Source organism: Paroedura picta, chromosome 1 (assembly GCF_049243985.1).
Source record: "Paroedura picta isolate Pp20150507F chromosome 1, Ppicta_v3.0, whole genome shotgun sequence".
Lineage (NCBI taxonomy): Eukaryota > Metazoa > Chordata > Lepidosauria > Squamata > Gekkonidae > Paroedura > Paroedura picta.
Genome location: NC_135369.1, coordinates 175,102,411 through 175,130,403, shown reverse-complemented (window position 1 = coordinate 175,130,403; position 27,993 = coordinate 175,102,411). Strand labels below are relative to the sequence as shown.

At 46.9% G+C, this 27,993-nt stretch overlaps 1 protein-coding gene and 1 non-coding gene across 2 annotated transcripts; both read right to left on the bottom strand.

Annotated features, from left to right (window-relative positions):
• Positions 1 to 27,993, bottom strand: HSPA9 (heat shock protein family A (Hsp70) member 9). The gene is made up of 17 exons (XM_077312784.1): positions 27,822 to 27,993; positions 23,257 to 23,315; positions 20,873 to 20,960; positions 20,601 to 20,782; positions 19,777 to 19,901; positions 17,815 to 17,888; positions 16,635 to 16,741; positions 15,498 to 15,660; positions 13,346 to 13,438; positions 11,757 to 11,966; positions 10,312 to 10,539; positions 8,718 to 8,822; positions 6,764 to 6,881; positions 5,080 to 5,174; positions 3,683 to 3,775; positions 2,735 to 2,875; positions 1 to 718 (listed from the first exon to the last, which is right to left on the bottom strand). The coding sequence occupies exons 1-17, from the start codon at positions 27,867 to 27,869 to the stop codon at positions 659 to 661; spliced, it is 1,989 nt and encodes a 662-aa protein (XP_077168899.1). The 5' UTR covers positions 27,870 to 27,993; the 3' UTR covers positions 1 to 658.
• On the bottom strand, positions 5,472 to 5,538 carry LOC143828136 (small nucleolar RNA SNORD63). The gene has a single exon (XR_013227522.1). It is a non-coding gene; the product is annotated as a small nucleolar RNA SNORD63 (small nucleolar RNA).

The window sequence follows — 27,993 nt, the reverse complement described above, 5'->3', positions numbered from 1 at the left end:
TCCAACAAGAATGATTTTATTAATTGGGAAGCAGCTTTCCTGTAAGAAGAGATGAGACGTCAGCTAGAGCAGAAAGCTCAGACAAGCAATAAAGGGAGCTTCAGAGTGGCCTCGGTTACAAACCAGGGCTACTTGAAAGCAATCCACTTCCCTGGATGCAAGGATAACTAAGCTAGCTGCAGACCGGAGTACTGCGGCCATCCACCTGCCATGCTGAATCCAGGCCCTACTGCTATCCCCTTCCTACTGAAAAACAGAAATCTGTCCCCCAAAGCAGAAGATCCATCATGCAGAGCAGAACTTGGAAAAAAAACCCAGGGGATCCTCAAAAGCCCCACGCCCTGAATTCATGACATGGTTTCCTCGAGTCTTCTGAAATCGTGGGATGAGCTGTTGGAATCCTCTGGATGCCCCTGAAGTAGGGTCACTGGCCCAGGGCAGGGGCGCTGTGTTGCATAACTTTCCTCTCTTAAATCAGGTGATGATTTCACTAATAGACACGTCACTAATGTATACATTTAAGAAATTCTCATAGGATACTGCAAAAACACAGTAAAGACATAGATCTGCCCACAGCTGCTCAGGAAGGTTCTTGGGTTCCTAAGCTTCAAAAACACTTTGCCCCTTCTTCCTGATCCAGTCTACGCGCTAGACTGGATTACTGTTTTTCTTCCTTCTGATCCCCGGAGCTTCCAGAACTTTCCCGCTCTGACGCCATCTGTGGAGGGTGGAGAAAGCACACACACACAAGCATAGAATTCGTTAGCTCCGTTTGTTAGCTCCGTTATGTCATCATTATTCTGAAAAAATATTGTTTAATGTTCTGATTATCACCCTCCACTTTGTCCAGAATGTCCACAACTGCACAATTATCACAATTGCACAGGAGCATCACATCCTAACAGAGAATCTCAGGATGCTCAACAATATGGACGGAGCTGCTTACTTCACCGGCTTATGTACAGCTGTAGAGGGAAGGCAATTTGAGGCACAGAAGGGCTGTGACAGGTTGCTGGGAGGCAATGGAATGCCAAACAAGGAAGGTAGACAGTGTAAACATGTCAAACACAAAAGCAAAATGCAACACTGCTAGGCAAAATGCAAATGCACTTATCTTAGGAACTATGTAACAGAAATCCTGAGATTATTGTCCAGATGAAGACATGTAATGTGCAGGTTGGGGAATGTTTTGACATCTCTTCTCTACTAAATACACAATTATGTAGCATGTTATAGCCCCTAAACATGCTAGCTTGGTGTAGTGGTTAGGAGTGCGGACTTCTGATCTGGCAAGCTGGGTTTGATTCCTCACTCCTGCACATACACCCAAGCTGGGTGACCTTGGGCTCGCCAAGGTCATATAAGAACCAACTGTTCTTCATAAATGAATATGAATTTTGTCTAATTTGGTGTTGCGTGTTGCTTCTGTCAGAGGCAACACAACAGCAGCCACAAGGCTGTGGAGATCAACCAAAGGGACACCTTGACAGGCAAGGTTCAACAAATAAGGTTGCCAAGCCATCCTTGTCAAGTAGGGGTGTACATTTGGCTAAACAAAGCCCCCACGCCTCCAAACACGCAACAAACTCCTTACCAGTATTTTTCTAGCATTATTTAAGATTGTTACAGATTCTGTGATCTGAATGGCTGCTAATACATGCTGTGAGCTGCCCCCATGTTAACTGGGGCAATGGAATCGCCACCAGCTGCTGACATCAGTGGGGCTACCACTGCCAAGGGGGACCTCTTGCAACAGGCCCTCCGAGATGTCACAGCTAAAGGCCAGTTAACTCATGAGAGGACACCGGATGCTCTCAGCAAAGGGCTGGTGGAGCTGGAACTTAAGTCGATTTGGTCGCAGACCAAAGGGGCACCTTGGCAGGCAAGGGTTAAGAGCATGCATCTATTGGGGGCTGAGCAAGGCTTAACACTCCTCTCAGCACCCCAAAAGTAATGGCCAAATTAAGTAATCAGGTTTTGAGAGCCTCTTGTGGCGCAGGGTGGTAAGGCAGCTGACATGCTGTCTGAAGCTCTGACCGTGAGGCTGGGAGTTCGATCCCAGCAGCCGGCTCAAGGTCGACTCAGCCTCCCATCCTTCTGAGGTCGGTAAAATGAGTACCCAGCTTGCTGGGGGGTAAACGGTCATGACTGGGGAAGGCACTGGCAAACCACCCTGTATTGAGTCTGCCATGAAAACGCTAGAGGGCGTCACCCCAAGGGTCAGACATGACTCGGTGCTTGCACAGGGAATACCGTTACCTTTACCTTTAATCAGGTTCTGGAGCAATACCTGCGCTATTTTCTGTGTGGTCTTGAATAGTATATTGCTGGGGGGTGGGGGGGAGAGACTTGTCTCTCTATGAAGGTCCTTTTAATTCTATGACCTTTGTCTTAAGCATTGCAGGACTTCCTGTGATGCTGTTGGTTCCTTTCAGAAAAATAAACTCCTGAGTGTTTGTTTCAACTCTTGAGTTTGCGTTTTTGGGGAAAATCGCCCAACGCATTAGGAGTTGCGCAGTGATTGTTATATTGTTTTTATGTATGCGTTGGACTGTTATTTTATTGTTGTACACTGCCACAAGTCAGCTGGTGTGTGGTTACTAAATACATAAATGGCTTTGCTTCATTTGCTTTACAGAATGGGCCCGTTCCCTCTTAAGACCGGAGACATAGACGTACTTGGGACGGGGACACACGATGGGATCCCTTTCTTTCTTGACTGAGAACTTCCTACCTTTTTGTAGGCCATTTCAAAAAGCTTCAGGGACGCCTGCTGCAGGGCGGAAGCCGCTTGCCGGATGTTCTCGCCCGTCTCGCTGTCTTTACGAGCCAGCAGCTCACGCATTTTCGCAATTTCTTCTCGCAGCTTGTTGCACTGGAAAAAGCAAGGGCAGGCACATGCGTTTGTGACCATTCTGGGCTTTTGACCCAAAGCACAGACAAGTCAACATATCCCGTAATAGTTAGTAAGGCGTGGATAAGCTCTGACAGTACAGAGGGACATGCTGGGTGCCCAACAGGCCCAATGCTTGTTTTCCTAACTAAATACTCCACAATAAGGTCCCCACCCGGGTCCTTCTTCAGCACTGAAAGGTGCACAACCCTCACCGGTTAATCTTCCTAAGTGGTTTCTTGGGAGAAATGTGATTTTCTCAACTTTTCTAAAGGTTTTCTCGGGTTAAGGTTACAATTTATTTCTAGAGTCTCATCATCCTTACAGAATGCTTAGCATTTTGGAAAATTAAGTCAGAACAAACTGCTGTGAAGCGTTATGTCACTTAGAATGATTGTACACATCCTATATAAATGTGGAAGGCATTTCTCATGACGTGCCAGCCCTCATGGGGAGGGTCCTCCCGGCCGACAGGCATTCAGAGAAGCTGGCCCGCCATCAGTTACCACCACAGCCCATCTGATTGGCTCTTGGGAGGAGCCCTCCCGCACCAGGACCGCTCCTACTGTGCTTTTACAATGGGGTTTGCTGCCCCGCTCTCTCACTGCAACCACTGGTGGGTGGGCGGGCACCTCTAGCCTGCTTTTAAAGCGGGCTTTGACCCCTATTTCATAAAAGCTGAAGAAGTCATGCAAACGAGTGCATCTGCTCTGGCATACACCGGAATATTAAGTTACAATGCACAGGTTCAAAACCTTTACAAGGGGGAGGGGGGCATAAAATAGATACCTCATCAGCAGGGAGTTGATCTTTGAATTCTTCCATCTTGGATTCTGTATCATGGATGATGCCTTCGGCCATGTTTACAGCTTCAACGCGTTCCTAAGCAAAGAAGAGGGGTAGGCATAATGAAGTCTTTCAAGGGGAAAACACCTCCCTGTTTGCAGCAATTGTGCTCTTTATACACCATATATCATGTGCTGTGAGTGAGCCAGATCTTCTGGCAGAGGAAGGAGTGATGGAGCAAAGATCATACCCCCCTCCCTTTGCCTCGGTTCTTCAAATCAATGATAAAATATCTACTGACAACTCTGACTTGAATGATGCCTGTAGCAAGACAGAAATCCTAGCTGTCAACAGAATGAGCTCAATGCACCAGCTGTTCAGGCTGCGTCTCAAACTAGTTCTGGCGAAACTCAGAATTTCAAGGTCAGGTATTTCCCCCCAGCATGCCGAGAGGGGGATAAATAAATTTGGCTTGCATGCTGGTATTTCATAGATGCTAGAATGTCAGTTACAGCAGCGTAAAGGGTCTGCAACATTTGGAATTTTACCTACTCCTGCCTCATAGATGAAAAGCAAAAACAGCTACCCTGGCTCCTCTATCGCAGGGGTGGCCAAACTGTGGCTCTCCAGATGTCCGCGGACTACAATTACCATGAGCCACTGCCAGCATGGCCAGTTGGCAGGGGCTCATGGTAATTGTAGTCCACGGACATCTGGAGAGCCAGTTGGGCCCCCCCTGCTGGAGAGATGCAGAAACAAAGACACATTAAATAACTCGCTTTAAATCCACTTTCAGGGCACTTTGCAACTGCATCTTGCTGTGTGAAATGGCAACGTCCACTTGCGAATGGCCCACTGAAGTGGACTGAAGTGCATTATTCAGCATGTGTAAAAGCGCCCAGAGTAATGGATGAAAGCAGTCCTCCTTTCTTTGAAAGCCCTAGAGGGAGGAAATTTTTTGGCTTACAGAGCAAAGGAAGTTTGCACAACATTTATCCGTGGCTCTATCCGCGGACGACTTTGGTTTAGAAAAAGAAGAAGAGTTGGTTCTTATATGCCGATTTTCTTTACCTGAAGGAGTCTCAAAGCAGCTTACAGTCGCCTTCCCTTTCCTCTCCCCACCTGTGAGGCAAGTGAGGCTGAGAGAGCCCTGATATCACTGCTCAGAACAGCTTTATCAGTGCTGTGGTGAGCCCAAGGTCACCCAGCTGGCTGCATGTGGGGGAGCGCAGAATCGAACCCATCTTACCAGATTAGAAGTCCGCATTCCTAACCACTACACCAAACTGGCTACTCTAGATGCCCGCTTTCTAGATGTCTGCTCAAATTCTGATCACATTAAACGTGCTGGGAGTGAAGATTTCAGAAAGATGAACCAGCCACTGTCAGGGCGCGGTTACCTTCCTTCGCCTGTCCTCCTCTGCGTATTTCTCAGCGTTTTTCACCATGTTTTCAATGTCGTCCTTGCTAAGGCCGCCAGAAGACTGGATCACAACTACACGAAATGGGAGAACATGTTTGAGAGAGAAGTCTGGCAGAAATACACTCAACAGGATTCAGTGACAATGCTAAGAATGCCTGTGAAACATCCTATAGGTTTCAGTGGCATAGATATTCCTTTATGCTGAAGGTTTTCCATTCCTGGCAATGTGTTACCCTTGAGATTTATTTACAGCGATCTCTTAAAAAATAGGCATTTTTGGCTGCTTCTGATATATTGCAGTAATTGAAGGGAGCGAGTGTCTACATCCTTTGACCTCTCAAAGCAGCAGAGACCAGTTCCCCAGCCGTGGATGCTCAGTCAGAAATCTTCCACACAACTTTTCAGAATGATGTGTTGAGAGTGAACATCACAGCACACACACACTGGCTGGGTTGTAGTCAAAGCCAAAAGAAGAAGAAGAAGAAGAGTTGGTTCTTCTATGCCGCTTTTCCCTACCCGAAGGAGGCTCAAAGCGGCTTACATTCGCCTTCCCATTCCTCTCCCCACAACAGACACCCTGTGAGGTGGGTGAGGCTGAGAGAGCCCTGATATCACTGCTCATCAGAACAGCTTTATCAGTGCCGTGGCGAGCCCAAGGTCACCCACAGCAGGTTGCATGTGGGGGAGCACAGAATCGAACCCGGCATGCCAGATTAGAAGTCCGCACTCCTAACCACTACACCAAACTGGCTCTCAGCACAGGGCCCCTTATCCAGCCTGTGCCAAGACAGCTGAATTGGCTTCCAGTTGCAGCCCGGAACAAGTTCAAGGTTTTGGTGCTATTGCCTTTAAGGCTATCCAAGGTCAGAGCCTCACAAATCTGCAGGACCGTCTATCTCTGTGGTTCTTAACCTTGGGGGTCAGAACCCAAACTGGGGTCCCCTGGCCCCTTCCCCGGGCTCTCCAGGTTGCCCGCCAGTGGTGGCGGCGTGCGGAGGCGGCGGCGGAGACATGGCAATGGCAGCCTCCACGCCACCTCAATTGTTGTGCACATGCGCACATGACACCACTGCCGCACCAGCTGCCACCAAGTTGGGGGTCGCCGCAAAGGTAAGGTTGAGAACCGCTGGTCTATCTCCTTATGCCCCCCTGCAGGGCATTGTGCTCTGTATGTCTGAACCGGTTGGAGGTCCACGGCCTGAGGAAGGTGTGCCTGGCCTCCACCACGGTCAGAGCCTTCTTGGTCCTGGCCCCAATCTGGTAGAATGAGCTCCTGCACAAGCTAGTGTCACTTTTCTTCTATAGATTCATATTTCTTTTAGACTGCAGAAGTTTCTTTCATCCTGCTTTCCTCTGCCCTAAGGAGTCTCAGAGCATCTGACAATTGCCTTCCCTTCTCCCCACAGCAGGCCCCTTGTGAGGAAGGTGGGGCTGAGCAAGCGGAGACTGGGCCAAGGTCACCCAAGCAGACTTCATGTGAAGGAGTGGGCAATCAAGCCCAGTTCTCCAGATTAGAAGCCACTGCTGTCAAGCAAATGCCCCAGAATTCCCATTGTATCCCCGGAGGTCGCAAACTCCAGTAGCACACCTTCCTCAGGTGCTTGCATTGAGTCCTCCCCACACTTTGCAGTTCAAAGACATGACGATCCATGCACACTCACTTTGTTGCTCACGCCCCGTGCCTTTGTCTTTTGCAGAAACATGAACGATCCCGTTAGCGTCAATGTCGAAAGTCACCTCAATCTGAGGAACACCCCGTGGAGCTGGGGGAATCCCAACCTGGAATCACAAAGTGCTTTGCTCATACTTCTCCACAGAAGAGCACTGTTCTGTTTTAATAAATGGTAATATATACAATACACAGGAGAGCATCACTTAAGGCAGGGGTAGTCAACCTGTGGTCCTCCAGAGGTTCATGGACTACAATTCCCATGAGCCCCTGCCAGCAAACACTCATGGGAATTGTAGTCCATGGACCTCTGGAGGACCCCTGACTTAAGGGACAGTTTTGGCACTGAAATATTATGGAGGGCTGACTCAACAAATTGAACTATAACCGGCCAGATTATTCCGTTGAAGCAATGCTGATCTCAGATTTCTGTGTTTGGGACAAGACACCGACCCAAGAACTAAAACTGAAGCAGATAAAAAGACCTCCAAGCTCCGGCTAACCCCCTCAGAAGGGTTTGAATTATCAAGGAGGCTGCTTTTTTAAAGTTTTAATACTTAATTTTCGTATGGCTGTGTAAAGTTCGTTGTTACCTGCCATGACCCGAACATGGAAGGGTGGGATACTAATAAAAAGCTATTATTGGTGGGTGTAGTCCCGCTCAGTCACAAACATGGACTGAGACAAGACTGTGCAAGGATGGAATTAAGAAAAAGCTTTCTAGGAGTAATTTTAGCCAAGAAGCTTTCCCTTGGAAGGGACGGTTCTGCATGAACTACATCTCTCGAGTTCGTTCTCCTTCATGAACTCCAGAATCTCTCGACAGCCTTTAAATGTTGCTAATTATTTAAACAGAACATACACCTCCCAGAGCACTTTGAATTAGCTGCATTCTCTGGTATAGGCAGCACTATCAACAATTCCCCCCCCCCCAAAAAAAAACATTACCCCCCACGCCCTTCCAACATGAAGGACTGGCTTTAAAGAAAAGCATACGATAATGAACAGAGTAATGTCTCTGTGCAGAAACGCCTCTCAAATGACTCCACTTGAAGCTTGAGAAGTCAAGGCTTCCAATTAGTATTGTCAGCCACAGAGATCTAAGCAGAAAAGTAAACCAGTCCCTTAGGCCTCACAATAAAGGAACAAGGTCAGTATTTTGCAATAAGTAATGCTATACAAATTGTAAAACTTGAAGGTTCCAAACGAAACGGACCGTTTTGGTTGGAACCTTCATGTTTAATGAAAAGAAAAACAGAGACAAGTTTTTCAATTTGTATAGCTTCACTTATTGCGAAATATTGACACTGTTGCTTTATTGTAAGCCTAAGGGACTGGTTTACTTTTGTGCTTGGTGCATAACGACAAACTGTCCCACTTTTCTTTGTTGTTAGCCACAGCGAACTAACAAACAAGACTGCTAGATCTACTAGAATTAAGAAGACCTGAGCTATTAATCTGTAACTGAAACAGGGGATCTGGGTTTATATGATAATACGATAAACCTTTCCAGAAGCTCCATTATTAACTGGGCATCACAGGTATAATTAATGTGCTTTGAACATCGTAAAACGCTAACCCTTTCATTTATTTTTATTAATACTTTTTATGCATTATATCTTAATTTTATTTATTATTTGATTTATATACCACCCTGTCTAGCAGCTCAGGGTGGTGTACAACAGTGTTGAATCAACAATAATAATTCATTAAATGTCCATATCCATCCATAAACATTAATAAAACCTTAAAAGCCATTAAAACATCCCAATATAGGAACATTAAAAACTTTAAACCTATCTCATGTTGATGATATACACGGATTTGCATTGCGTGTATCACATCTCACTGGTCTATGACCATGAATTAACTATTGATTGACGCCACTTTTAAGATTTTTCCTGTACACTCAACAAACAGGCTCGAGTTGCAGAATACCAACATACCAACGTAAACTGGCCCAGCAGCTTATTGTCCCCAGCCATCTCCCTTTCACCCTGGTGGACTTTAATCTCCACCTGAGTCTGTCCGTCGGCAGCTGTCGAAAACACCTGTGGCAAATGAACACACAATTCACAGGAGCTGAGTTAGGTGGAGTGGCAGGCGAGTAAACAGGAACAAGGCAGGCAGCCAAAAATGAACAAATAATTGTGTGTGTGTGTGTGTGTGTGTGTGTGTGTGTGTGTAAAGTGCTGTCAAGTCACCCCAGTTTACAGCAACCCCTAGGGTTTGTCAGGCAGGAGATTGAGCTGCTTTGCCACTGCTTGTCTCTGTGCAGCAACCCTGGATTTCCTCGGTCATTTCCTGTCTAGTGCGCACCAGGGTCTAACCTACTTAGCCTCTAAGATCTGATGAAATACCATGAAATACCATGATCTCTCATTTACTGCTTTAATCAGCTCTTCAAAAGCTGAAGTTGCCTTCTAATGAGTTAGATGAGAATTCTCAACTTTTTTTACCATTGAGAAATCCCTGAAACATTAATTCAGGCTTTGAGAAACCTCAGAAGTGGTACAATTGTACAGAATATGGTTGAGAAGCATAGCTGTGTACATGCACCCATCCTCCCCTTCCCATCCTGTCCAAGCCCATCAAGATCTGACATCTTTCCTGCCAACCTAGCTGGAGAGTCCCAGTAACTGAACGTGGAACCTTCTGCAAACAAAGCAAATCTTCTACCACAGCCCCTTCCCCAGATTTCAGAAAAGTATTCTGTATACTATTAAGAGAATCAGGCAATCTTTTCAAATATTACATTATGGCCAGTGTGCCCACAAAACTCAGGTGGTCTCCTGAGGATTATTGGGCTGTTAATAATTATTTCAGTGTCTTTCCCCCCCATCAGACACATAAAAGATCAGCCTGGCATTCTCTAGCCTGTTGGAATATGCAAGATCTGTAGTGTACATTAGGGTTGTGCAATATCCTGCCGGGGCATCAGAGATGTATATTTAACAAAGTTAGAACAGGAACTTCCTGGAATTTTCCCAAAACTCTCCTTTCCAGTGTCCTGATTGGCTCTCTAGAGGCTTCCTACTCCTTAATCTTCCTTCCTTCCTGCTTGCCTCCAGAACAGCAGTTGAACAGAAGAATGACGACAGACAAGTTAAAATACTTAGATCTTTCCTTTCTACACAAACTTTCTTCTCTTCACAATGAAAGTTTTATTCTTTTAAGCAGCCTAGCACTTCATTCCCCTTTGCAAATTTAAACTGCCAACATAGCCCAGTTAAAGAATATGTTTCTCATGTCCATCCGTCCCGTTAACTAGTCTTTAAGGACTTTACACTGAATACACAGAATAAAGACTGCGTGTTTCTCTTTGAATTTGTCTATCTGTAAAAGGACTGCAAATTTTGGACATTCTTTTCATTGTGCACAGATGGCCTACAGCATTTCAGTGTATTTCTATATTGTACTTTCATTGTTGGTTCTCTGATATTCATTATACGTTATATTCACATATTCCTTTTCTGCTCCTCTCAAGAGATGGCACACTAGGAAGAAAACACAGAAACAACATCCAAGATTGCCTCTTACCTGGCTCTTCTTGGTGGGAATGGTGGTATTCCTGTTGATTAGCTTAGTGAAAACTCCTCCTAGAGTCTCAATTCCCAGGGAAAGAGGCGTCACGTCCAGCAGCAGCACATCCGTCACATCGCCAGCCAACACGCCTCCTTGGATGGCGGCTCCGATGGCGACAGCTTCATCTGGGTTCACCGCTTTGCTAGGGGCACGGCCAAACATGTCCTGCACAATCTGCTGCACCTGAGGGGGCAGGCGGCGCATGCGCTTGCATTAATGCCACACCTACAATTCGTCCCGCGGTTAGGCACGTAACCTGCCAGCGTTCCCTGGCTGCGGCAAACTGGCCTTGGCCAACATTTCTATTCTCCAGCGGCAATAAGGAGCTTCAAATACATGACTGCAATAATATGCAGAACAACCCTTGTGTTGAGGAAGGGAGTAGACCTCTCATGTCCTTTCTCAGCTTTCTTACCATTGAGAAACCCCTGAAACGTTTTTCAGGCTTTGAGAAACCCCAGAAGTGGCACAGTCATGCAGAATATGGCTGGGAAGCATAGTTGTGAGCATGTCCACCAAGGGCGCCTTCCCCTTCGGACCCCCTCCAGGCCCATCATTGGCCATTGGGAGGGGAATGACCATGTATGATCATATCACCCAATAAACATTTAACACATTTAAAAGAGATATTAAAAATTAATTAACTCCCACCCACTTCAGAAACCCTTCCAGAGCTCTCAAGAAACCCTGGTTGAGAAAGCCTGGTCCAGAGGAAGAAAACCTATGGAGATCTGCATGGGCAGAGCAGAAGTCTAAAGTTCCTCGAGCGTCAGACAAGGGGACAGCCGAGAGACTTCAGCAATGAGGTCCAAGAGTCTTGGGTGACTCCCACAGAACTGAGATCATGAAGACAAGCGAAAAGACAGGTCTCATTCAGATGCAGTTAGGGAAAATCAAGCCATGTCACCTTAACATTAACAGGCTTAAGACCCACCCCCTCCCATCTGTGGCCAATCAACACATTTCACAATACGCTGTTTTTAAAAAGAACTTTGGGTTTTTTGGTACCCTGCTTTTCACTACCAGATGGGAGTCACAATGCGGCTTACAAACACCTTGCTCTTCCTCTCCCCACAACAGACACCCTGTGAGGGAGGTGGAGCTGAGGGAGCTCTGAGAGAACTGTGACTGGCCCCAGGTCACCCAGCTGGCAGCATGTGGCAGACCAGGGAATCAAACCTGGATAGGTTTTTTCTTCTCAAGAGCTCAGCAAAAGGTCTAAAGCAGGGGTAGTCAACCTGTGGTCCTCCAGATGTTCGTGGACTACAATTCCCATGAACCCCTGCCAGCGTTTGTAGGAATTGTAGTCCATGGACATCTGGAGGTCCACAGGTTGACTACCCCTGGTCTAAATTGCACAGGATGAGAAAACACCCTGACGGCGAGGAATCTGCAAGCACCTTGGGCATCCTGGTCATGCCTCCGACCAAGAGGACTTCCCCGATGTCGCTCTTGCTGACTTCAGCATCCTGCATAGCTTTCTGGCAAGGGGCGATGGTCCTCTTAATCAGATCGGCCACGATCCCCTCGAACTGAGAGCGTGTCAGCTTCATGTTCAAGTGTTTCGGCCCGGAAGCGTCCATCGTGAGGTAAGGCAAGTTAATGTCGGTCTGAAATACGAAAGAGTGGAAACAGAGTTAAACTGAGAAACAAGGGAAGAAGGAAACATCAGGTAGCGTGACAAGAAAAAGGCTAGCTTCTTCCCCTGGACTTAAGGCCGGGGGCAAGAACCACACCATTTCCAACATGGATGCTGAACTGTGATGTGCTGGATCAGAGCACGCAGTACATTAGGGCAAGCCCTCTGTCCAATCAGCTGATGAGAGCTGCTGGTGGGAAGGGAGAAGAGCTGGTGTTTTCCATCCTGTTTTTTACTACCTCTGAAGGAATCCCAAACCAGTGTATTAACACCTTTCGTTACAACAAAGAAACTTGCACAGGTATGATGGTTGTTCATTTAGTCTGACAAAGACCGCTTGCACTCGAAAGCTCACGCCTTGAATAAATCTTTGTTGCTCTTAAAGGTGCTATCAGACTCTATTTTTGTTGTGCTACTTCAGGCCAACACAACGACCCCAGTTTAATCTCCCTGTCCTCACACTACAACAGACACCCGGTGATGTAGGTGGTGCTGAGAATGTTCCGAGAGAACTGTGACCGGTCCGAAGTCGTCCAGCTGTCTACGTGAAGGAGGGGTGGAGCATCAAACCCAGTTCTCCAGATTAGAGGCTACCGCTCTTCAACCATTGCACCAAGAAAGGCAGTAGAAGGCAACGGGCACGGCCTATGCTGCAGACTGTAACAACCCAGAGTGGGGGGTGAGGGAAGGTGCTGGTGGCAGCACCAGATTTTGGCCTGTGCCCGGACGCTCCTCCTCTTTGCCTAGAAACTTATTTCCTGTAAGCTTTTGCAGGGCATACGTTTATTAAATCAATACATACTCCGTGTGGTGCATGCAATAATTACAGGGATCTCATAACACAGGTCTGGCTACCTAGCATCAGCACCAAGGACATGGGCTTTGCTACTCTGCCCACACGGGAACGGTGATGCAGTTTACAAGCAGGGAAATGGATCGTTCCCCGCCGTCACTGTGGGAGCAGAGAGGAACGCCCTCTTCACCTTGGGGCTACTGCCCGCAGGGATCCGTGCTGCAGCGAATAAAACCTGCCCCTCCAGCTCAGCTTATTTGGAGATGCACATTTGTGCTGCCGTTTCTTAATCCGGACAGCATAAGAGGCTGCTGCTGTAAATGTCGGGCCAACGGCATTAAGGATAAATGGCAAACATAACAAGCAGAGGAAACTGGACCATCAATAGCCCTTGTCGAATCAACCGGGATCATTGGTTATACCTTTCTCAGGGGTTTGCCTTCCTCAGGCTGGAATGGAAAGTGGACTGTAAGAATCAATAAGTACCACACACACACACACACACACACACACACACAGAGGGATCATCTCAGGTGTGATGTCGTTCAGAGCCTCACCTGGACTGACGAGGAGAGTTCACATTTTGCCTTTTCTGACGCTTCTCTCACTCTCTGGAGAGCCATGTTGTCTTTGGTCAAGTCAACACCTGTCTGGAAAGAAGAGGCCAAACAGATACTTTCAGAGCCTTCCTTTGCACCTGTGGCTGAAACACTTCTCATGGGCAAACTCCGCAGCCCGCTGAACACTGAGTGGGCTCTGTAGGATTAAGTCTCTCTACACTGTGGCCCTGTAAGCATTAAACAGCCCTTCCAGTTCTATCGTCACTTTATACAAAGCTCCCAATGCTCCAGTGGCTTGACCATAGGGGTGATGCAATTTACAGGACTATTATTTGACACTCTAGTTCAGGGGTAGTCAAACTGCGGCCCTCCAGATGTCCATGGACTACAATTCCCAGGAGCCCCTGCCAGCATTCGCAGCATTCGCTGGCAGGGGCTCGTGGGAATTGTAGTCCATGGACATCTGGAGGGCCGCAGTTTGACTACCCCTGCTCTAGTTCTCTGGACTGCAATGCATTGACTGAGCCTTGCTCTTAGAACACACCAAGAAATAGATGTGTCCCTTTTTTCAGACTGCAGTTCTTCCTAGACCAGGCTTTCGTGAAACCCTGGGGTTTCTTGATGGACCTGGAAGGGTTTCCGTGATGGATGGAAGTTAATTAATTTTTAAAATATTTTTTAAAATCTGTTATATATTAATCAGGTGATATGACCATATATGTTCATGTCATCCCACCCACAACTCCCAAAATGGATGATGGGCCCGGAGCGGGTGGGAAGGAGAGGGGTCCTGGGTGGGCATGTCCACAGTTCTGCTTCCCAGCCATCTTCTGCATGGTCATGCCACTTCTGGGGTTTCTTGAAACCTGAAGAATGTTTCAGGAGTTTCTCAATGCTAAAAAAGTTGAGAAAGGCTGGTCTCGATTGTAGTTCTATCCTGGCACACAAATGCCCACCCTTTTATAGTATGAAGGGACCATTTTGGTCCCATCCCAGTCTTCTATTACTCATCATACGCTGCTCCTGACATGGCAGCATAGCTATTTTGCCTGGATAAGCAAACACTTGCCTAGTGCAAGATGCGATCCAACCAATACAGCCACAGTAGCGGTACACAATAGCAGGCAAACGCTGTGTTTCCAAGGGTTCTTTGTCAGCGATACTAAATTTCCAAATGAAAAGTACAGAGTTCTTCAGGCAAAAAAAAAAAAAACCCTCAATTGGCTCCAAACCATGTGACCCAACTCCCTATAATGCAGCATGCGTGCCTGCAAGGTTTAAGAGTTGTCACATTCTAGCCATATCTGAAAAAGTGAGCACCAACTCGAGAAAGCTCATCCCTTGTCACAAATTTCGTTAGTCTTTACAGTGCTACAGGACTCATGCTCTTTTAAACTACAGGCAGACTAACAGAGTTCCTGACAGAGCCGTTTCTCAGTGGAACAGGCTTCCTCGGGAGGTGGTGGGTTCTCCATCTTTGGAGATTTTAAAACAGAGGCAGGATAGCCATCTGACAGAGAGTCTGATTCTGTGAAGGCTCAAGGGGGTGGCAGGTGACAGTGGATGAGCGATAGGGTGGTGAGTGTCCTGCATAGTGCGGGGGGTTGGACTAGATGACCCAGGAGGTCCCTTCTGGGTTCTATCTCCTTGTAGCCACACAGTGTCAGTTTACGCTGCACGTTCATGGCCGGAAGAACACTGGCAGTGGGGGACAATCTTTGTATTCTCAAAACACAGTAACGATGGGGAGGAAAATTGCCCCCTCCACAAAAAAACCTCGACAGCCCAACATGGCTCTCTATCATTGTGTGCCTCTCTCCCCTTTAGGCTTCCCTAGAAGTAGCCAGTCTCAGTGGTGTCAAACACGAACCAGCCCTGCAACAGCTAATTGCACCAAAGATCCACAATGCTGCGCTTCCCTTACTGATGCTCCATCTTTGGCTACATACACTAGATTGGAGAGAAACTTTGTGAAATACTCACTGGAAGGCCAGAAGAAAAGGAGGAGAAGGTATGTGCTATTATAGCCAGAAAACAGTCCTGCCACTCAATGAACCATATCAAATAATACAGGCATGGCAACTTGGGGCAGGAGATTCCTCTTTCCTAGCTGACTTTGGACGCTTTGGGGGAACGCACAGCTCCTCACCTCTCTCTTGAACTCCTTGACGATATGTTGCAACAAGGCCTGGTCGAAATCCTCGCCGCCTAAGAAAGTGTCTCCGTTGGTGGATTTGACTTCGAAGACTCCTTTCTGGATTTCCAAAATTGAAATGTCAAAAGTGCCACCGCCCAAGTCGTAGACCGCAATGCTAGGATTGGAGAACAAGCGAAAATACATCAGCATTCCCTGAACACAGACCGTACAGAGAGAAGCCCCCAGGTTCTCATTCATCAGTGGCCATTATTGTCAAGGCCCAGCTTAATATTAACTGCCCTCTCATTCTCCAACTACAAGACAGACCTCTTCCGCCAGGCGTACGGTTGAGGCCAGGGCACAGTCCCGGCATTCCAACTAGTATCCCCAAGGTCCATCAGACCAGTTCCCACTCTCACTGGAAGAGGCCGTAACCTCTGGCTGAACGAGGTGGGAGAGGTTTGAGTGTAGAAGAAGCGACTACGGATGCCTTGTTTTATAACTGGGTAATTTTATTGGGTTTTATTGTATTTTAATGCGTTATCGTGTGAACCGCCGCAAGGCCTGTTGGGGAGCGGCGGGATATAAATTTAAAAATAAATAAATAAAACTTCTTCACTCTTCTTCCCAAATTAATGAGGCTTCAAGGATTCCAGGGTGTGCAGACTACGATTAGTGCCAACTTCTCATGGATGCCATTTTGTTAAGGAACGGGTTGAAACTGGAAGGCAGCTGCTTATAAAGGCCGATAAAAGCGATGCCCAGTTCATAGGGATGGCCGATTTATTTTAACAGTGCCCCCGCACGATGCAATATTGCCTGGAAGAGGCCATGCTAGCAGATGTAGCCTCTGCCCTTAATCTCTGCCACCAGCCAGGATGTCTTTTGCTGCCTTATGGTGTGCAGACACAGCTCATGGGGGATTGTGGTTGAAAAGCCTCCTCCATTTCCATTGTTTGCCCTCCGAGCTAGGGAAAGCAGCTCCATCCTGGGAAAAAGAACCTCACTGTGCAGCTACATTCAGCCCAGCCAGCATATCTAATTGGCCAACTAGGAGGAACTGAAGAGGAGGACCGGAGTTTCCAGAAATAGGACAAAGGTGTTTTTTTTATATAATTACATTAGCTTTTGTGGGGGTTGACTGCTTACATTTTGTCTTCGGCCTTGTCCAAACCGTAGGCCAGCGCTGCAGCGGTGGGTTCGTTTATCACTCTCAAAACATTCAATCCGGCAATCTGCCCAGCGTCTTTGGTAGCCTTCGAGAAAGAGGGAAGGGTGTTAATCATAGTCTCTGGAGAAGCAAGATGTCTCCTCCTCTCCTCCCCAGCCAATGGCTTTGGAGGTAACTCTTGGAAGCAACAGAAATGAAACAACTTGGGTGTGTCATTCTAGCACAAAGGGCAGCCAAACTCTCCAGATGTCCATAGAGTTCAATTCTCATGAGCCCCTGCCAACAGCATGCCTACTACAACAGTCCTGAATAAGATGCCTGTGGGGGCCCACAGCAACTATCCAAATGTTTTTAGAAAGTTGGCAGGGCCAGGGGGAGTTTTTGCCCAGCAGGATTTGGATTGGCCACCGGAGGTTTGGTTAGTGTCAATTTTTTAAAAGAATGCTGTTCTGACCCTTCTGTGGTTGGCTCTGCCACCTGCAGCAGCCGGTTGTTTGGCCACACCCACCAAGGAATCCCAAAGGTGCCTGCATGCTCATAAGGGCTGTGGACCCTGGCTCCTGAGCGGCCTTTCCCAACTTTTTTACCATTGAGAAACCGCTGAAGCATTCTTTAGGCTTCGAGAAACCCCAGAAGTGGTGTGATTGTGCAGAATGTGGTAGGGAAGCACAACTGCGTACAGGCCCAACCTGGGACCCCTCCCTCTTCCACCCCATCCAGGCACATCATTGGCCATGGGGGGGGGGGGGTTAACCGATTAATATATATAAAATTAATCAACTCCCAGACACTCGGGAAACCCTTCCAGGGCCGTCAAGACACCTGAGGGTTTCACGAAACCGTGGCTGAGATTATCCTGCTCTGGAGTAATACTTCTGAGGAGGAGCACAAGTGGCAAACTGTTCCCAAGTGCACCTATGCTAAAGATGCTACCCTGGAAAAGGTGAATGAGGAACTGAGCTGAGCTATGTGTTTAATTGTGTTTGCTGGAATGACTGCCGGGATGTCAATTTCATCCTTTTTATATCCTTCACATATTTTTTTTTCTTTCCCTCTTTTGCATTTTATGCTGGTCTCAGACTGTAACGAGTAACTTGAACTGAAGCCACACTGGGAAAAGCCACAAGCCACAGGGAATCCAGGATTCTGCAGCTTTACCTGCCGCTGAGAATCATTGAAATATGCAGGGACTGTGATGACAGCATTTTTCGCCGGACGCCCCAGGTAGTTTTCTGGAGGAAACAAAAAGCAGAACTCATTTTATTTTAGACAGAAATCTCAGCGAGGCAGAGATGATGATCTGGACTGGATCTTGCCATTTAACATGACATTAACAAGGCTTCCGACTAAGCAGGGACTGTAGGGAGGTTCTTGACAAAGCCGTTAACCATTTGGGCTAGGAATTTGACCTGCAGAAAAACAAGAAATCTACCCAAGGCAATATACTTGTTCTAACAAAATATACATTCAATTTTAATACAATGTTAGTCGAAGACCATTCCCAAAACTTAACAGTTACTACCTGGCGGCATATTTATATTCAGGTAGTAACTGTTAAGTTTTGGGAATGGTCTTTGACCAACATTCCCCGATACTTTTTGAGCCGATGGCCTAATGATATCATTAATATAAGGAAATACTGTAGGATTTCTCCACACTAACTCTCACTATTGTTACAACAATCTTATATTGGAGGACTCAACTACTGAAGAAGACAATTGAAAATGGAAATTATCTAGAAACCGTTATGGTTGATTCTTCATGTATATATAAAAGTATTAAAATTAAATATATATTTTCTTAGAACAAGTATATCGCCTTGGATAGGTTCCTTGTTTTTCTGTAGGAATTTGACCTGGGCAAGCCTGATCCTGTCAGATCTTGGAAGCTAAGGAGGGTCAGGCCTGGCGAGCACTCGGATGGGCGACCTCCAAGGAATTCCAGGGCCGTGATGCAGGGGCAGGCAGAAAATCTTGGGGGTCTCCTGGCTGTATCACACGCGCCATACAATAAATACCTAAATCAAGCTGGCAAATAGGTGGGCCTTCCATTGGCCCACTCAAAACAACTGTGGGCTGAGCGATTCCCATTGGCCCAAGATCCGCAAAGAGCTTCCTCTCAAAGCAGCGACGCTATCTAATTCGCCATTCTGGTTGGCCTAGTGCAGTGGTCCCCAACCTTTCTATCACCGGGGACCACTCAACGCCTTTTACTGAGGCCCGGTCCGGGGGGGGGTAGTTTACTCCTCTACTCTCAACCACTGCCCTAACGCTCTCTGATTGCTATGGTAATGTTTAAACATCCCTTCAAAATAAGATACAGACACACAACAACAATGAAGTGTGTTGTAAAGGGCTGGGGGGGATGAAGTAAAGGGCCAGGGGGGGAGGGGAGAAGGCGTCCTTCGGGGCCCACCTCCAATTAGTCGAAGGACCACATGTGGTCCGCGGCCCACAGGTTGGGGATCGCTAGCCTAGTGCTCAAAGTAAGCCCACATCTTGTTTAGTGCGCAGTACGTCAGCGACGCACGCTTCTGTGCCGTCTTATTAACCGTGCCAGGCATTGCAATGGTAATATTTTTAAACCTGAAGGTCAGGACAAAAGTTTTCCCTGAAAGTATTAAACTCTGCAAATTGGAAACCCTTGATGTGCTGTTTAATTCGGAAGCATTTCCAAGTGACAGCTAGTCCACAGAGTCCGTGGATAATAGGGGCATGATATGGGAAGTAGGACAGATAAGGATGGGGACAGGTGGATAAATTAAGCAGCCTGACGCTTCCCAGAAACGAAGTCTTCCGCCCACGACTGCGGTGTAGCTTTCGCAGGCTTCCTGAATGCCAGCCTGACATTTAAAGCGGCACTAATGAACTACAAATCTCAAAAGCCATCAGAGAGAAAGCAGGGCTTACTTCACCAGTTTGTGTGGGGGAAGGCCAGTGGCCGCAGGCACACTGCGCAATCTCACAATTAAACCCACCCCTAGTATTAAAGCCGCTCAAAGGTGCTCATGCTCGCTGCTAACAGCAAAGGCTGCCGTTCAGAAGCCAAGGTGTATCGTGACACCAATGTGACAAGGGTCATCTCCACCCCTCTCAACAAATCCGGGTCAAATGCACGAACCTGCTGTCTCCTTCATCTTCATCAATACGAAGGCGCCGATCTGGCTTGGGGAGTACAGCTTCCCATGGGCTTCCACCCAGGCGTCACCGTTGGAGGCACGGACGATTTTAAAAGGAACGTTCTTGCTGAAGGTGCAAGGATTTTCCAAATGTTAGGACCATGAATTCAAGAGGCGGTTATCATTCTGCAGCTGCTGGGCTTTAAATCATGTTGGGAGGCATGCACCTTTAAAGCAGAAGTCCTATGATAAAAATTCCCCTCCTGAAACATTATAAACTTGGCTTCAGTGAGTAAGCCTCACATATATGAGACCCTGAATTATAAAAAATTGAATGGAAAACTCCTTAGTATTCTAGCTGGCTGTCTAAAAGGAAGCAGTGTTGGTTTTTATATTCTGCTCTTCACTGCCCTAAGGAGTCTCAAAGCAATTTACAATTGACTTCCCTTTCCTCTCCCCCCAACAGACACCCTGTGAGGGAGGTGAGGCTGGGAGGGCCCTGATATTCCTGCTCGGTCAGAACAGCTTTATCAGTGCTGTGGCGAGCCCAAGGTCACTCAACTGGTTGCATGTGGGCCTTTGTTCTGTCCTTCCTCTCCCACCCCTAGCTTTGAAGCCAATATCCGCAACTCCCAAAGCAATCAAAACACTGCCCATCGCCTTTAACGACGCCTGCAGGGCTAATTACATTTTTACAGTTATGCCCATAAATCAGCTTAGTAAAATCAGAGAAACCCACAGCTAACATTGCTCTGGTTGTTCTGATGTGCTGATGCTCGTGTTACGCCGTTTCCCAGCATCAAGCCAGACAGATGCATTTCCTTACATGTCTTTCTGCACTTCCGGATCATCGTATCGGCGCCCGATCAGCCGTTTGGTAGCGTAGAACGTATTTTGAGGGTTGGTGACAGCCTGCCGCTTAGCTGGCATGCCGACCAGTCGCTCGTTGTCGTTCGTGAATGCTATGACGGAAGGCGTGGTCCTGGCGCCCTCGGCGTTTTCCAGCACCTGCGCAAGGAAAACAGAAAGAACTGAAAAACGGCTGCAGTTCAGGGGGGGCAGGTTTCCTAAGCTGGACCGCCGGTCATTTCAACTCACTTTCGCTTGCTTTCCTTCCATGACAGCCACGCAGGAGTTGGTGGTGCCGAGATCAATCCCGATGACTGCGCCTTTGATCGCTTCGGAGCTGAAAGGTAAAAATTAAGGTGTGTAAGAAGCCCAACGAGTCCCTGAAATGAGTCGCTGACAGATATCAATTACTCGCTTGCGGGGTGGGTCAGGTAGCTTATGCATCTGGTTTCTAAAGCAATCAACAGACTGAGAGACAGCTTGGTGTGGAGGTTAAGAGCCGGGTTTGATTCCCCATTCCTCCTCCACGTGCAGCCAGCTAGGTGACCTTGGGTCAGTCAGAGTTCCCTTAGAGCTCCCTCAACCCCACCTACTTCACAGGGTTTCCGTTGTGGAGAGGAAGAGAAAGGTGTTTGTAAACCACCTCGGGGAGTGAAAACATAGGTATAAAAAACCCAGCTCTTCTCTTCTTTTATAATGGCGCACAGGACCAAACAGAAGTGTTTTACACCAGCAGTAGTATGCCTGGTTTTGGCAAATTAGATTTTTTCCAGAAAGGGTCCATGTAGATGCAAGTAACTTCAAGCCATCTTTCACACAGAGACTTGCTACAGTTCAAGGATATGAAATGGCTGGATTGCACATATCCGAAAACCTTAAAAATGATGGTAAAACCCAGATGAAAATTGTTCACCCAAATTGTAGGAAGAGGTGTTTTTTTGGTACTTCACTTTATTACCCAAAGGAATATCAAAAAAACCTTACAATTGCCAACCCTTTCTCTCCCCACAACAGACACGCTGTTAAAGTGAGTTGACAGATGCTAAGAAGTCGCTGCTAATCAAATCTTCTCAAACGTAATACGGAAGTCCTTCATTAAGAAACGCTTCAGTCTTTAGTCCATTTTGGTATTTAGCAGTTCACACACATGGGGCCCCCCACTCTTGATTTATAGCACACAATCTCAGGAAATCAAAGGCACTAGCTTTCTTTGCGAGAAAAACTGTGCCATAATATTTCCACTGCCAGAATTTCCAACAACGACCAAATCAAAAAGTTTAGAATGGTGACGTTATATATTCAGTGTACCTGAGTGGTAGTTTCAGTTTCCCAAGGTATGGAATTGCTAGTCAGAGCCTCTTAATTGACTAGGGATTTTTTTACTTTTCTGCAGTTAAAAGGTAAAGGTATCCCTTGTGCAAGCACCGGGTCATGTCTGACCCTTGGGGTGACGCCCTCCAGCGTTTTCATGGCAGACTCAATACGGGGTGGTTTGCCAGTGCCTTCCCCAGTCATTACCGTTTACCCCCCAGCAAGCTGGGTACTCATTTTACCGACCTCGGAAGGATGGAAGGCTGAGTCAACCTTGAGCCGGCTGCTGGGATCGAACTCCCAGCCTCATGGGCAAAGCTTTCAGGCTGCATGTCTGCTGCCTTACCACTCTGCGCCACAAGAGGCTCTTCTGCAGTTATGTGTTAGTAAATTGGCATGAATTAAATCGCATGTGAATATATATATATTCAAAGTGGTTTAATGTAGCTACATTTTGATTTGTTATTGTAGTGAAAGGAGCTGATTTCTCTAGAAACTTTGAACAATCCCTTTGTACTTCTACACAGGGACATACATTTGCTCTCTTTTGGGCTGGAAATACAACAGAAAGGCTAAAATGAAACATTTGCTTCCTGTTAGGATTTCACTGCCTATTGGTTCTAACTACAACTTCATAGCACAGTAGATCTAATCATGACACAGATGAGGACCCCCCCAAAAAGAGATTACAGGTACAGAACACACTGAAGCCCTTAGAAAAAGTGAGGAAAAAATAAAATAAAAACGATGAGGTTAGTTCTGAATTCTTCTGAAATGCGTGGGTTACGGCACCCACAAGGCTCTGAACTGGGAAATGGTTTTTAACACAAAATGGCGTGTGTGTATGTGTGGGGAAATCCAATCGCCAGTTTGGTGTAGTGGTTAGGAGTGCGGACTTCTAATTTGGCATGCCAGGTTCGATTCTGCGCTCCCCCTCCACATGCAGCCAGCTGGGTGACCTTGGGCTCACCACGGCCCTGATAAAGCTGTTCTGACTGGGCAGTGATATCAGGGCTCTCTCAGCCTCACCCACCCCACAGGGTGTCTGTTGTGGGGAGAGGAAAGGGAAGGTGACTGCAAGCCGCTTTGAGCCTCCTTCGGGTAGGGAAAAGCGGCATATAAGAACCAACTTCTTCTTCTTCTTCTTCTTCTTAAAATACTTTTTTTAAAAAACCCATTTTGCTATCTTCATGCTGCAGCACGAGACAATGGGCAACTTTACAAAGATCCTCCAAGCAACAGCTTTTTCCAGACCCTTCGGCACCTGGGTCATTCAATAACCACCATTTGGCATTGCCCGTCTGTTCCTTGAGAATACTTACGCATATTTCCTGCTTGTTACACCTCTAAGGATGTCTTGACTCAAACCATTCCAGATAACCTAGAAAATAAGAACATCACATTAAAAAAAAACCATAGAGCTCTTCTCCTGTCAAGATAAGCACTGTCCTAGATGGTGTCAAGCCTCTGAAAGGACCCTCCTGCAAACAAAAAGCATATAAGCTTGACCTCAAGGAAATACTTTTCTGGTTAAACAAAGATGCTTTTCTTGGCAAGCAACGCAACTTATACCCTGAACATGTTGACTTGAACATTAAAGCTGCATAAAATTGCAACCACAGGCTTGGTTCAGATAGTTCATCAAATCCTAGATTACCCCCAGAAGCTTAGACCATGGGTTTAATGGCATTCTTGCTGCCTTCTCCCTCTTTCTTTACAGGTAGACATAGCAAGCTGGAGTTTCTGCTTTTGTTGCATCTGAGCCAATAACTTGACAATCCATGATTCACAGTCTCTCCCAGAGCATGGAGAAAGTGCAAAACACTGCTTGCTGGTACAGATACAATGGCAAAATTATAATTTGATTGGAACCTGGAAAAAATCTAGTTATCTGGCCTTGTATGAGGCAAGCCCTAGGATCACTTGTATAATCGCTAATCATAGTTTGCCGTTACATTTGAAATTCACCTTGAGAACGGCATCAAGTAAAGGCGGCTGAGCAATTCTACATTCAAGTGCTACTTTCGGGCTAGAGAACTGATATCCACGCAGTGGGCTTGGGGCGAGACACGACTCTTTGATGTGTGGCTCTTCTGAGCACCATTCCCCAACAGAGCACTTGATCTATATTTTGGTTTCCATGTTGGAATAACAGTTACCAGAGGAACAGGTAAGCTGCAGGCCTCCCTGAAGGGCAGGGATCAAGGATGGGAGCAAATACAGTTCTTTTGGTTGTTGGTAACTGTGAATGGGGCTCAGGCAACAGGTTAGATCCAGTTGGCTTTTCTGCTGATAAAGAGGGAGAGGGGGGTTTTCTTAGACGAGCAAAAAAGGTCCTGGAAAAGGAAATTGAACTGAGTGAATAAAAGAATAACGAAGTTGGTAAATATTACTTTGAGTACCTCTATTCTGAAGCAACCACAGAAACTCTTTCTGCACTGAAGACTTTTTTCTATTACACTAGAGGCCAGTTCAGTGCTACTAAGTGTTCAGTTCCACACACTCTAATTCACGGGTAGTCAAACTGCGGCCCTCCAGCATTCGCTGGCAGGGGCTCATGGGAATTGTAGTCCATGGACATCTGGAGGGCCGCAGTTTGACTACCCCTGCGACTGGCTATGCCTTACCTGACTTTTAGAAGACTTAGGACTCAAATCATTTACGCAACCAGTTTATTTATTAGAATAAAAAGTGCACATTGTAAGTGAAATGCAAAAATCCTGCTGCATGTGTTAAAGACATAAGGATTCCACTCTCCCCACGACTTCACACGCATGCTACAGGAGACAGAACTGAAAAATGACCTTTAGAGCTCGCAAACACAGAGACAGAACTTCTGACTAAATGCTTCACTGCCCTGGCCCTTGCCATCACTAGAGATGTCTGGGGCCCACAATCTGGAAATCTCTGCCTAGCCCTGAAAATGACACAAGGGATAAAAATAAGTGATCCCCCCCAAAGCCCCCAAAGTGCTTTTGAGCCACCCTGAGGCAACATGGTATACTGGTTGGAGCCTAAGACTGGATCAAAGGGGCTCAGTTTAAAATCTCTGTTATCATAGAATCTTGCAGGATGACCTTGGGCTAGTCATTCTCAGCCACAGTTCCTCTAAGCCCCGGAGTGGTTACTCCAGTGTTTGGAATTAATTTGGCGGGAAATACCTGAAAAACAGTAATGACTGGGGAAGAGAATGGCAAACCACCCCGTATTGAGTCTGCCATGAAAACGCTAGAGGGCGTCACCCCAAGGGTCAGGCATGACCCAGGGGATACCTTTACCAGAAAAACACTAACCCAGGGAGGGGTTAGGAGGACAGGGTGGTTTTCTGCTCATCTGTCTAGTCTGCAGTGGCACTGCTGAATTCACACACAATGGAAAAAGAATGGGAGGGAGGAGCTGAATCTGCTGCACTGCCCCATTGGCTCCTCCCATTCCCCCCCCTTTTCAGAATTTCTTCTCAGAGTCCTATTAGCAGGCAATGGCTGGAGGAAAGCTGTTGCAGGCAAGGGGATCCAGATATTCAAGCTGGTCTTGCTAGGACTGCCAACCTCATGGTGACGCCTGGAGATCTCCTGAAGTTACAAATGATCTCCAAATCACACAGATCATTTCCCATGAGAAGTGCTGCTTTGCATGGTGGATTTCACGACAGCTAAGATGAATGCTTCCTTATTTTGCTCAGGCAAGGGACTGCACACACAAAAATGAAACTAACTTCTCATTTAACAATAATTTTATTTTAGGAGTGATTTATTTTACAAATGGTGCTAAGCACAGTGTAAATATGTGACTTCCCAAGGCGTGGCCAGCTGACATCACTTTCAGGGTTACTTGAAGCCTTAATATTTGATGGGCTACTTCATGGTCAAAAGGTTGAAAAAAGGCTGGTATAAACATTGGGTGTCCATGTAAGATAAGCCTTATCATTTGGCTTTTATTTTTATTTATTGAGATTTTTATACCGCCCTTCCCTACGGCTCTAGGCGGTTTACAGAAAACGTTTGGGAACGTTTACATGGAACAGTATCAGTATCAATATAAAGGTAAAGGTATCCCTTGGGGAAACCGAGTCATGTCTGACCCTTGGGGTGACGCCCTCTAGCGTTTTCTTGGCAGACTCATTTTACCAACCTTGGAAGGATGGAAGGCTGAGTTAACCTTGAGCCAGCTGCTGGGATCAAACTCCCAGCCTCATGGTCAGAGCTTCAGACAGCATGTTGGCTACCTTACAACCCTGCGCCACAAGAGGCTCTTCAATATAACAAGATATTTTCCCCCACCATGGAATGAAATCAGTATTTTCTTTACGGGATGGGATTTGATTTAAAATCACTTGTATGTAGGACTAAACCAAGGTTTTCTATATACTAATAATTCTTGCTGATATAACCAGCAATGTGTTTGCATTTTGCTTCCATGATTGCTTTACCCATGGGTAGAGGAACTTTGCTAAAATATTCTCAAACTGGATCAATCAACTACCATTACAAATTTTAAAGGTTTTCTCCAAGGGCAGAATATGATACATTTCCAGCTATACATACAAAGATCCCAAGACTCCATGTATTCTGCTTTCCAGCTTTCCATAGCCTGAGGTAGCTTCAGGCATGATGCAATGGGAAGCAAGAGTTTATATGGGTAGAAAAGGAGACCACGCTGACTCATGGAAGAGTCATTCATCAACTTAGGATGTTTTACATTCAAATGGCAATATAAGAGAACTTAGCCACCACATAAGAAATAGAATGATCTTTAGCTGTAATAGCTGTTAATTAACAGACCATTAGTATCTGCCACCGGTCAACGACTGTAAATAAAAGAAATGAATGAATGAACAAATCACGGAAGAGAAAGAGGACGTCAAGAGGTATTAAATCTCACACTTACAGATTATTTACATGTTCGAGACAGTATACTGCTTTAAATCTCTGAGAAACAGACAGGCAAATACAAATCAGTTACTGAGCAGGGGGGGCACAAGGGGGCACTTGTTCAGGGGGGGCACTTGTGACCCCCCCACACATTTTTTTTTACTGGATTAGATTCAGGGGTGGCCAAAACGTGGCTCTCCAGATGTCCATGGAGTACAATTCCCCTGAGCCTCATGTGAATTGCACTCCAGGGACATCCGGAAAGCCGCAATTTGGCCACCCCTGAATAGATACTCCCACTGTGTTTAGCAATGCTGCTTTTCATCTCTTTAAACTTATCTTGACCACGCTGCAAACGGGTCTCGCCACGTGCGGGAGATGGAAGGCAGCCCCACCAGGTAGGGATGCTGTTAGATTCCTCATCTGGCCGGTGAAGGCAAAAAAACCTCGGAGAGTAGCAACCGCGACTCCGCCACCCCCCAAAAATGCCTCAGACGTGGGATAAAGAAAATAGCTACCAGGCCCGTCCCCCGCTGGGAAAACGTCTCCCCAAAAGGCTACCATGGGGTTAGAATCACTGGAAAGGGAAAGCGACTGTAAGCAGATTTGGGACTCCTGGTAGAGAAAAGCGGCATATAAGAACTAAGCCCTTCTTCTTCTAAAAAGGGGGAGTTAAGGTGCCCTCGAACCAGCAAACTGTGTATAAAGATAAGCTTTGGGCAGCCCCATAAGATGAGCCCCATCTTTTGACTTTCATTCCCCTTCCCCCAAGTCAAAATTTGACACTCAGAGACAAGAGTGCCTCCGAGCGAGGTCTTTGTAAAGCCATTCCTAGAAAAGCCTCCTTGATCAAGGGCAGTCTACCTTGGAAGGGCAAGTACTGCAAAGAGGGGGCATGGAGCATGGGAGGCGGGCACCGGGGCTCTTCTCATCAGGCTCTCAACGGCCTTGACTTTCCCAGCCTAGGTGGGAGCCAATTCCTCCCCCCCCCCCTTGCCCTGCCCGGCATGCCTCACCTGGGCAGGCCCGGGAAGCAGCAGGCGGAGCCGCGCGGCGCTCAACATGGCAGCGGCGTTGGCGACGAGACTGAGGCCCCAGCAAGACACAGGCGAGAAAAGAGGCACGCGCGGCAGCGGCTGCTCCTTCTGGAAGCCTCCAGCTCACGTGGGAAGGGGCGTGGCGGAGACT

What these genes read in the sequence shown, in the direction of transcription:
- HSPA9 (XM_077312784.1), bottom strand. Translation starts at nt 27,869, where the DNA reads ATGTTGAGCGCCGCGCGGCTCCGCCTGCTGCTTCCCGGGCCTGCCCAG. An exon ending in TGCTTCCCGGGCCTGCCCAG is followed by an intron (nt 23,316 to 27,821) that starts GTGAGGCATGCC and finishes CTTATTTTCTAG; the next exon opens with GTTATCTGGAATGGTTTGAG. An exon ending in CCGGAAGTGCAGAAAGACAT is followed by an intron (nt 19,902 to 20,600) that starts GTAAGGAAATGC and finishes TTGCACCTTCAG; the next exon opens with CAAGAACGTTCCTTTTAAAA.